The following is a 12,251-nucleotide window of genomic DNA, read 5'->3' as shown; positions in this document are numbered from 1 at the left end:
TTAAATTTCCACTTTCATGATTTTCAAATGTAAAATAAATTTAAAAAATTCAGTTTTCATAATCTTTTTATTATGAAGGTATCATGTGGTTTAACTATTTAGTTTAACAAATATGAAAAATATACAAATCCAGCGTTATAAAGTAGTTTCTTTTTGTCTTAGATCTATGAGACTCCTAAGATCGTATGCAATCGTGAGACAACAAAAACCAGACTAAGCTTTCCACGTAACGTGGAAGACATGATACGATCTCGCGTGTTATCGGAACGTGAATGACAGAAAACTTTTGTTTCAGCTGAATGAGGCTCATGGAACCCTTGGGTGTCGCCCAGGACGCGGTGGAGACGGGTGCATTGAAAAGATGGGCCGACTTCCCTGTTCAACACAGATTCACAGACTACTCCACTTCAATTGGAGAACCATCGCATCACACTATCAGTCCTTTTCCGTGCCAGCCAGCGCTTAACAACAAAATTGCGCTATGGTAATTGCAGATAGTTCTAACAAAACAGTCTGTTTGTTTGCAAATTTTACAATATCGTGATTAATACTCAAGAACATGTTCCTGATAGCGTTAAACGTGATGACGCTGTGTTTCAAAATTTCAGCTTATTTAGTGTCTTAATTAGTGAATACTATAATATGTGGATGTAATGTAACTATAATATGTGAATATTAATTATAAATCGCAAAGACCCTCAATGTATTTTATTGAATAATATCTCTGTTATGTTAACCTAATTTCTAGATTCGTATTGCTATTTTGTAAAATTATATCTAGAATGAAAAAGTAATTAGGAATTTGTTGATTTGTATTTTTATTGTAATATTCAATAATGGGTTATTAAAATTGATTTAAGTACTTATATCGTGTGGAGAACAAAAGTTTTGATACTATTTTTGAATAATTTATATGGAAGAATTCTTCACACTTCCATTTCTCAATTTTCAATTGTATTTTTAATGAAAATTAAATAATTACGAAGTAACTATAAGTTTCTGATCATTAAATTACAGAGCTACAGGTCATTTTAATGCATAAAGAAAAACTACTTGCAATTATATTTCATTGTTATAAAACCAATGACAACCTTATAATGATATGAAACAATAAATTAGTTTTAAAATTACATACAGCAAACACTATAGACAGTTTATCATAAAAATTATTCGTAGAGCACAAAGCAAAAGAATTTCTGCCATTATTTGATATGAACCCAGTAGTAATGTCTAATAAATAAATTTTGTATTTTTTGGCAAACTGTATTTTTCGTGACACTCCGTAACAACTATATTGTTGCAGGACTGGAGACATTTCGGGTCTGCAAGTGGATGCGGTGGTGAACTCGACCAACGAAACTATGGATGATAACAGTCCTATGTGCCAAAGAATATTTGCTGGAGCTGGCTCACCGCTTAAGATGGAAATATTTAGCGAAATAAAAGGTATGATCACGATTTTCGTCATTTTTCTTGTGTTTCATTACATTTAATTGTTACTGATTTTATCGAAATAACAGTAATAGACAGATATTGAATTGGATATTATTATAGTATTTACGGTATTCCAAGTACCTTAAATGTAATTACTTGCAAGGTATTTAAAACAGTTTTGAATAAATATCATTTTTAGAGTGCAAAACTGGCGAAATTAGAGTGACACAGGGACATGGATTACCGGTTCGTTTTATTATCCACACTGTCGGACCAGTCTACAACGTGAAATACCAAACAGCAGCTCAGAATACGCTACATTGTTGCTACAGGTGAGTTTTCTACGAAAACCATTAATTTCAAAAACTGTTTCATTCCGATTTTCGAAATTAAAAAATAATAATTTTATCATGTAAGTAGAGGTTTGCGAGATTTTAAATGAATATGTGACTACAGTGTGGGTGTCGGAATTTGTAGTGCGACCGAGCAGTGGTTCTGCGTGAAAAAATAAGAAAAAAATTTGATATAACATTTTTTCATCCGGGGCTCTGTTTTTGAAAAAAACAACTTTAAAATCTGTTTACGAATATTGACGATGGATGGAAACATTCCGTTTACTACGGAAGCAACTGCGGCAGAAGAATAGACAACTAAATTCTTCACAAAGATGAACAAACTTTAAAATCGATTTTCTCGAAAACGGAGCCCCGAATAAAAAGATGTTATACCAAACATTCCATATTTTTTCACGTAGAATCACCCTCTTCTCGGTTGTAATACGAATTCCGGCCCACCCTGTACATGTATGTAGTGTTTCTATTGTACGATTCCTCTTTTAATAAACAATTTTTTGAAATATCTCGACATTTTCTTCTACGAAAATTCAATGCAATATTGTACTGTTGTAGGAATGTTTTGCAAAAAGCAAGAGAACTCGGGCTCCGTACGATCGCGTTGCCAGTAATTAATTCGGTACGGAGAAATTATCCTCCTGACGCGGGAGCGCACATCGCCCTAAGTAAGTGTCAATCATTGTACCTTCACAGGATCGAATGACTCAATAAAATTGATCAAGATCATAGTATTAACGTACGGTTGTATTTTGGCACTTGTAGGAACAGTAAGAAGATTTTTGGAGCAGTATGGTGATTCCATTACATGCATCGTGTTCGTCCTAGAGCCGAGTGATCTGGGAATCTATGAGGTCCTCCTTCCACTCTATTTCCCAAGAAATTTAGCGGAGCAAGATAACGCCTGTTGGCAGCTACCGAATGACATTGGAGGGATGGACGGAGAACCCCTGCTTCCCGACCGACAAATCAGAATTATTGACAATCCCCAACACGCTTTACACGGTAATTGTATACGATATAATTTTACAAGGACGAATCATAAATTTCACTATCATTTTAAAAGTAAGTTAGTTCAATAGAGCTAGGTACACCCTAAATAAGAAGTACAATTCGAAATTGTAATTGAAATGCTTTTATTTAAATGGATAGTATTCCAAAATTTCTCTAATGTTTCAGTTTAACATTCAAGAATATTTGGTAGCATTTAGTTATTACATATGAATTGGAGCAATTAATTGACAGAACATTTTCAGTAAGATATATCAACTGTAATGACTCTTGGAATAATATTTTCTAGTAGGATTTATTAAATATAATAACTTGAAATAATATTTTCTGTAAGACATATATAATAATATTTCATTTTGGGTCTATTATAAGTAATTATTTGAAATAATATCTTTTTGAATACATATGTGAAATAATTATTTTAACTAGTATTTCATGCTGTTGAACTTGCAAGAGAAGATTAGCTCAAATATTCTTAAGAAATCGTTAGTCTATTGTTGTTAATTTGATTCGCTTACTCAGTCTAAGTATAGAGTATAAACGTAAATATCAGTGTTATATAATCCTTAATGCGATGTTGTGCAAGATTAACCACGTGCAAGAATGCATTAAGTTAACAATTTTATGTAAATGATATTCAAGAGAAATTTTTTCATTTCTATTGACTATTTCAAGTTTAGGTTGAAAACAACATGTCAAATACATGTGAAAATAAATAATTATTTTAGATAGTATTATTTCTAAGAGATAAGTAAATAAAATAATTAATATACATAAGGCTTGTACATGCGAAATCAAAGAAATGTTTAAAATAGTGTTTATGTTAACGAGAAAGTAAAAAGCGATTTCAACTTAACTAATGCTTACACAGTTTACGAAATTATATCCGAAAATACTTTTGTACTTCAATTATTATTTTACCCGGCATTGAAAATAGAGCACAATTTAAATTTCATTTTCTACATATATTTATATTCCACATATTAGAGAAAAATATACAGAAAATACTGCAAAACTGTTACAAGCTTGTTGTTACATAGTAGCGTCATCTATGTATAGCTCACTCGAAAGTTTAAAATTAGATGAAGCAACAAGTAGTCTGCTCCTTTACATCTTTGCTCTTTTAATTCTTCACTTTTCCTCGTCTTTACTCTTTTACTTTCTATTTGAGGCGATGTAAATTTACATAAAATTACGTAGTCTGTCTAGCCATTAGAAATGATATGCCACTTTAAGGGTGTGAGGCTTTATTTACCTACTACACTGGGATCCTACTATACACGCATAGAAGGAACCTCAAGTAGAGGTTCCTATTTCACGTATATTAAGTACACGTGTATACGTGTAATTAACAGTTACGAACTTTAACCTGTGTAATTCTTAATACGCGGATTCCCCTGTATTTGTATTACACGTTATTTCTATTACATGTGTATTTTGTATTAAAAGTAATGTTATGTAAAGATTATATATTATTGAATGAAGTTCGAATAACGTTATGTTTGAACTCATTTTCATCGGGATAAGCTCCTCAATTCATAACTAATACTCTTTTGAAAGTGTATCAAAAAATGTAAAAGTTTACATTTTCATTTAGGCGTGATTCCCTAGCTGTTTACATTGTATGCCGTTGATCGATCGCTGGGTCTTTGACCTCCGGAGCTCGAAGATTCATTTGTGGTCTTCGAATAAAATTTTGTCATTAACAAAACATTTCTTTTTAATATTCGTGCATACGTGTATTAGAAACATTAATTTGTAATTTCTTAATACACGATACACGTGTCCCATGTACACGTGTATTTTAATACACGTTCAAAACCGCAACCTCTAGTTTCAATCTAAACGAGACTTGCAAGGGTTCCGAATATTTCATTTTAACCCTTCAATATCACAATAACCAGTTCGGGAATGCTCTGTTGTGTTTCCAAAAATTCCAATCTAGGACTCTTCGGTCTAAAAATTGCCAATTTTTACGTTATTGTGAAATAATATGTAATAGTAACGTGTAATATAATCTTCTGACATCACAAAATGTCCGCCGCTGAGTATGTTGTCGAACATTACAAAATACACGTGTGTGAAATACGTTAACAATTAATAGCTAGGTAAAATTTGCAAATACATTCCGTTTACAATTTAATACTATACATAGATGAAAAAGTAGTGCTCTATAAACATCGATAACTGATTCTAGATACAAATGTAAAACATTCTGATAATTCTAAGTACATAAAAATTATCGTGACCTAATGAAAATGGTCAAGAGTTAAATGACTTTCTAAACTAAGTTTTCATCGCTTATTATAGGTTCATTACACGCTCAGAATTTCGAACAGCGCATGCTATCTGGACAAAGTCCAAAATTTAAGTCACAAAGAACTGTGTTAGTGATATTTGTTTCCATTGATGAATGATTAGAATAAATATCTTTCTATGCATTAAATTGTGTTTAACTCATTTGGTATCAAACAACTTGAAACTTTTCTGAGATTTTCATATTGAAGAATTATGTAACCTTCAATAGACAGTACAATTTTGTCTCTAATTTTTCAACTATTTGAATAAAATATGTCTATACATTAAAAACGACTTCAAAACATAATAGAATATACTAGTTTCTTTACAGCTGGTATTACACAGCACGTGACTGCTTTTGAAGTTCTCTTTGAAAATGTATGCTTCTTCTAGTGAAATTTTGATCAATGTTTGTATGTTCTTTAGAGCAGTTTTAGCTTCGAATTAATTTAGTCGTCCTGGGACACCATTCCCTCCAAACTTGCTACATTAAACTCTTCTTCTACTATCAATTCTTAAATAGCTGCAGAATTCACATCACGAAAACTTTTCCTCCCTAGAGACTTGGCAAGTTTTATTGTATCACCTCGACCCTATTTGTTGAATCGTTTATACTTAAGATTTAAGTTAATAAGGGGTTTATAAAAGTACCGATTTTTAGAATAGTATCCTAAAAAAAATTAGTAAAAACACTGAAAACCGTACAAAACACATAAATTATAAATTATTATTTATACTTGTGCCCAGTATAATATTAATTAAATAAATATAATCCGTCTAAATTGTTGAGTAAGTCAAATAACATTGTTCGGTTCACTGTTTAATAATTACTGTATTTTTTAATATTTTATACATGTTATATTATTACGAAAAGAGAAGTACATAAATTTTTATGATCTATTATTACAGGCGACGAGAGTGTGGAGCTGTCTACACAAATGGAAACCTGCGTGAACATCGGTGAACACGCGTTTGCACAAATGCAAGGCGACTTAGATCGACAGAGACTCCTGGGAGAGAGACCGCCTGCTGACCCGCTGGCAGACATTATGTTGAAACAAATGCAACAAAAAGAAAGGTATTGTTCTTTTTCTTTTTCGCTAGTCTTGTAAAAATCTACAATTAGGCACGAAGATATACAATCGCTTATTAAACCAATTTCAAAATGCAATACTAAAAGCTACTTTTAACACGTTTCCTGCTAAGATTATCAAAGAATGTTTCAAGTTAAATTTGTTGTATTTATTTAAGCAGCTTCACGAGGGAAATTCATTTTGATTTTTTCATACGATATGTTTCCTCGAATATTAAGATTTAATGTTGACAAATTTATTTTGCTAGGAAACTATTAAGCGCAAGACTATTGTATCATCTAAATTTTTTTATAAAAGATACTAACGAGGTTCAAATAACAAGAAAATTTCAATTGCACAAATTGCAATTGCACTTCTTAATACTTATAACAATTCCTTTTGTTAGAGATATGATTAAGCATTGCCTTGGCTATTTTGCCATTTAATTTTTACATTAGAGTGATTTTTAAAGCACGATTGTGTCGAAGAACTGTTACATCGAAAATATTCTATAGATAAATTTATTATTTCTAACTGTTTAACAATTTTAAAAATTTCTTTTCCTGATCATATCCTCTAGTACTTTCTCGTTTGTTTTACAATCTAATATATAGACAAAAATAGCTAACTGAACTCGGAGTAGAGAAAAGTTTTTGAAGCGCAAGTATTCCAAAAAATTATTTCGGTAAATCATCTACGTTGCACACACACTTCGAAGCTTGTAAAGCTCCTAGCTCCAGATTTAAAAGAGTCGTTACAATATACACGTATATGTCATATGCATTTGCGGCTTCAAAATCATAAAGCAAATAAAACATGCCGTAATACAAATGAGGTATATGTAATACACGGTTACCACTAAGAATCTTAAGTTTCTAAAATATCGATAACGATTACCGGCACGGAAATGGTAATGAAACTTCTAAAGCCCTACTTTTGGGTGATGAAAATTTGGTTGTAGGTACTCCTATACTTCGTCTTTGATGATATTGATTGCTCAGGTCTCACCACGAGAAGGTTGCTGCCTTAGCGACTCGTAAATACTAGCAAAAATCGAGTATTCTATATACCTCATTTCAACTATCGATAAGAATCAAGTATGTACTCCGTATACTTAATTTCAATGAACTTAGTATACTACTATACTGAGTTAGAATAATTTTCTTGTATCGAATACCATAGGAATTCTCGAGCTTAAATTACAGCTGAAAATTCGCTCTTTATGATAAATCCTTTTTACCTAACTCAGATCCTTAAACTCCGGAAAAATGATTCGATTTTTAAGGAATGCTTCGAATCGATTTTATAATGTATTTACATGGAAGTAGATGAAAAGGAATTAATAACTAAACATATTACTTAGGCGAATATTTCTGACACGGGAGATATCTGACAATTATGTCCAACATAGCCAGTCAAGAGGTTAAATCAAAGATAACTAATTATTTCAATCCTTGTTAAATAATCCTTTCAACTAACTGTCCTTGAGACCAGGATTCTCTCTGTTATCAATGGTTCCCGTTTTATATTTGTGATCGATTACGCAATAACATTCGTGCGGTGAACGCCCATGTGCGTTCAATACACACACTAAATCAATACAACTGTAGGACTTCGCACGCAGGGTCCATAACTTTTACAAATTTCTGATTCCAATTTTCGTTTTTTTCTGTAATTAAAATAATGCCTCCATTGCATATAGCATATATATATATATATAGTAATGTTGCTATTATATCACTGTTACTCTTATTTAAATTATTATTTAATTCTATTTTTGAGTAAGTTGATATTATTTGTAATCTAAACAATTTTATTATAAAATCATCGACACCTAATTGGTGAGCGTGAAACACTATTGTATATACTAATGTTTCACATAATAAATTATTATTTTATTCTATTTTGAAATAAATTGATATTATCTACGTCATATTTGAATAATGCTATTATCAAATTATCGACTCCTAATTGGTGACTGTAAAGCTCTATGCTAATGTTTGAACAGTAGATCAAATTTCAATAACTCATCGTGCTAAATTAATTACGCTAATAGATTTCATAACGTCACCACAAACTATTCGTACTCCTTCGTTATGCAAAACGGAAATTCGCGAAAAATGGTTTATCATTTTTAAAGAATTCTGTAAATAGTGCGCAGAATTATCCTACAATTAAATCCTTAATACCAATAATTAGTTAACATTAAACATACCGAGCGCTAGAAATGACTGACATATGTTGCTGAATTTATTTACACCTTTTGCCATATTTAATTAGAATGTATAATGAAGAAATTTATTCAAGCATTTTCGAAAAACCTATCTGTTTTTAAAGAGGGTTTAAATAGTTTTTCAAGAGTTTTAACAGTAATATCACTACTGATCGAAACGTTCTCGTAGCCTTCCTCCATTTATACAGGTCAAGAATGGCTGATCTCCAAAGAAAATAACATGCAACTCGATCCGAGCATGATAATGGAAAACAAAGAATATAATTCTCTTGTTTGATCGATCTTGGTGCTCCGATTTAATCACGCCACGCATACTAATTCCTCGAAGGGGATCTCATTTCTTGCGTCATCGGAGTAAATCACGCGTCCGATCGTGGCAGCCCGCTAAACAAGATAAGTCTTTTCGAAGACTCTTGACGCCATTGTTTCATCAGATTCGGACGTGAATCGTGGGAGCTGGGCTCGTGAACCTCGACAATTTAACATGCACTCACGTGCTAATCAAGAGAGTAAATGAAACGTTCCCATTTGCGACTGTGTCCCTAATACCAACCAGATATTGCATTTGCATGATTAAAAACCACTAAACATTTTGAATTAAAGCGTTTTATTTTTCAATCAAATCATCGATTAACCGTTGTGAACTTTCTTATGTTGTTAATTATAATATCACTTCAAAGATCATTTCAGTTTTAGTCTGCATATTTTAAAATACCTTTTGTAAGTTTCACAAGCAACAAGATATACTAGAAAAATTATATATGAACGCAAATTAATAAATCCGGTCATAGTTCTTACATCGGCCTATTAGAACGATACGATTACTAATCAACTGCCAGGAAAAATTCAATTGTTAGTTTGGTACTGAAAAAACAACGTTTATTCGGCGTATAAAACATTTTCGAGGATAAAGCCTAATAATGAAAGGGAAATGTTGAATGTGTATATTTCCTTGTCTGTGTTTGAAATCGCGTTCAACTAACAATAAGAAAAACTACGACACATATTTTTTAATAATTTGTAACAGCGTTATTTACCATATTTTCGGTTGAAATGCGAATCAATGTGACTGTTTTTCCTGACAACGTTCATGCATCGCTCACACTGTTGCACGCCGCCAAGCAAACATTAGTTCAGATATTTGGTGACGATGGAACGTGTGGCGTCGTTCACGTTCATTTTCTATGTGCTTTCGAGGACCGGCCGTATTTTTAAGCGTTTCCGGTTATTCTAGGTCTGGTAAATATTTAACTGGTTGCGTGTGATCGACAAGATCGATCTTGTTCATTGCGTCATTCGGTATTTTGACGGAAATTTCGAAAGATGCTTGGCTTGGGCATTATCCAATTTATAGCTTGATATAATTTTGTTTGAGAAAAAAAGATTCATTTTATTTCGTTGTGATTTATCCTTCACTTATATAAATCATAATGCGTTCTTTTATTTTTTATTTATTGTAAGGAATGATCAAATAAATGTGTGGCATATGAACATTTATTACAATCTAACGATAATAACAGAACGATGTAAATGTTACAACTTACGCGTTCTCCTTCCATAAGTTATTTATTATTGAAATTTGTAATTCCTATTAGCTTAAAAATTCTTTTCCTTAATTTCTTACAAAACCATGATTCTATTTAATTGCTTGTTGTCCAAAGCGTTTGCAATCAATTTCGAAACTAATATTAACATAATTTAATTCAACTACATTTTACTAGTAACATTGTGATACATTATTTACAACGTTTGAAAATTAATAAGATTGTACTTACATATGACACAATTTTTACAAAGGAATGTCATATAAATCAATAAAATGAAATAAACAAGAATTATTTACCGACATTTCTATATGTGCATGTGGAATATCATTTTGCACTTTCAATAAACAATAAACTAATTCTTTTAGTAATCGTATTTACGGTTTCGGTCAAATATTTTCTATCGGAAATAGTATACATATTTAATAAACCACTGATTTTATATGATTGTTCATATAAATAAGGATTAGAGTAAAACTATGATTCTGAATATCACGAACCTCTTAATATCACTTAATATCACTGATAAGGATTAGTAAAACTATGATTCTGAATATCACAACCTCTTAATATCAATATCACGAATATCACTTGATTTCAGGTTAATCTCCAGAAACTGGACTTTTCATATAGAGTGTCCCATAATTATGTTAACATCTGGAAAGGGGCGATTCCTGAGATCATCTGAAGTAACTTTTTCCTTAGCGAAAATGCAATCCGCGGCTTTGTTTACGAGTTATTAACGAAAAACAGAGACCAATGAGAGGCGAGTTCGGCTGGCGTGAGGCGGTCGAGCCAACGAGCGCACGATGACCAGTTCCGCTGATTAGCTCGGTCGCCTCGCGTCAGCCGAGCTCGCCTCTCATTGGTCACTGTTTTTCGTTAATAACTCGTAAACAAAGCCACGGATCACATTTTCGATAAGGAAAAAGTTACTTCAAATGCCCTCAGGAATTACCCCTTTCCGAGTGTTAATATAATTATAGAACACCCTGTAGAATCATTAATGCGCGAGCCAATAACGATTGCCGGTATCGCTTTCGATTTCTAATGTTTCAGTGTCGAATTGGCTAATCCCCTCCTATAAAAGTTGCACCCCCGCGAGCCGGTCAATTTGTTTTGCAACCTATACGATTTAACGCAGCTGGTATTGTTTCACTAGGTTTGCGCCAAATTCTGTTACGCTCTCACAGTTATGGCTCGATTTACTCCGATCTGTCTCTGTTACGCCGCAGCTGCTGCCGCTGCCGGTCGATCGTTATCGTCGATTATTATTTCAGAGCAGTAGAACGGGGCCGAAATTGCGCAGTCGGATCTGTCAGAAAACGTTGCTGCAGATTGAAATCCGCCTCTGACTCGTGAAGCATGTATCATAGACGAATCGATTCACTCGAAATTAACATTTATGTTTAACATTTTGCTACTCATATTTTTCACTTTTTATGATGCAGAAATATATATGGAGAGAAACTAATTATATTTCAATGGTGCAATTATACTGCAGTGGTTAGAGTCTAGAGCGATCACAAGTTCATATTTTCTTCAATCTTACGAACAGTGTTACTGATTCTGTTAAGTGAAATAATTAATTTACTATATAGTGCGAGAAAATTGATAGTAGAACGCATTCGTACGTATAGTCACTATACTACGGTGCAACATCACCATGAGTCAACCTTAGGCTGATTTCACGAGGAGATTACATTGAAATGGAAGTTCAAAGAGAATGAATCGTATAACTTACAAAAATAAATACATTTGCTACAAATGAAAATAGGAGAATGGTCCACAACATTTTTATAGTCGTTACTATTGAATAGTAAAGTTTTGGAAAACGATCTTGCGACGATCCTTATCCGTATAATCTTTTTAAAAAGCATTTTATTTGTACGTTTACAAATATGAAAATACAGTAAATTGTACAATTAATTATGTACAATTGAATTGTACATAAAAATGTTCAATTTGGTAAGAGAAGATACGATTATTCGAGCCTTGCGATTCGTTTTTACAGTTTCCGATCGTCAACGACTATAAAAACGAGGCGCAAGCCTCGAATAATCGCATCTCCTGTTCTCGAATTGTCCATTTTTGTTTACAAGCTGAAGGACAATTGGGGAGAATTTACTGTAACTCGGAGTAACGGAGTTACATACGTGTTAATTCTGATACGAAAACGTTAATGTTCGATTATTCATCGAGCGAACCGTGGATTACGTTGCATCGAACAGAACGGTTATAATTTCGAGCATCGTCCCGACGAAATGGAAATAGGACACTCGATTTCCTCGAACGCGTAGCTGCACCG

At 32.7% G+C, this 12,251-nt stretch overlaps 1 protein-coding gene across 2 annotated transcripts in view; it reads left to right on the top strand.

Moving 5' to 3' along the window:
• Positions 1-12,251, top strand: part of Gdap2 (ganglioside induced differentiation associated protein 2) — a 115,005-nt gene that overhangs the window by 57,719 nt on the left and 45,035 nt on the right. For both annotated transcript variants that reach the window (XM_076523088.1, XM_076523089.1), the window contains exons 2-7: positions 296-484; positions 1,304-1,446; positions 1,634-1,766; positions 2,343-2,452; positions 2,550-2,789; positions 6,003-6,171. In XM_076523088.1, coding sequence (XP_076379203.1) covers positions 300-484; positions 1,304-1,446; positions 1,634-1,766; positions 2,343-2,452; positions 2,550-2,789; positions 6,003-6,171 — 980 coding nt within the window. In that variant the 5' untranslated portion in view covers positions 296-299. The remainder of the gene's footprint in view (positions 1-295; positions 485-1,303; positions 1,447-1,633; positions 1,767-2,342; positions 2,453-2,549; positions 2,790-6,002; positions 6,172-12,251) is intronic.

Source organism: Megalopta genalis, chromosome 6 (genome assembly GCF_051020955.1).
Source record: "Megalopta genalis isolate 19385.01 chromosome 6, iyMegGena1_principal, whole genome shotgun sequence".
In the NCBI taxonomy this organism is placed as follows: Eukaryota; Metazoa; Arthropoda; class Insecta; order Hymenoptera; family Halictidae; genus Megalopta; species Megalopta genalis.
This window is presented reverse-complemented; position numbering and strand designations above follow the sequence as displayed.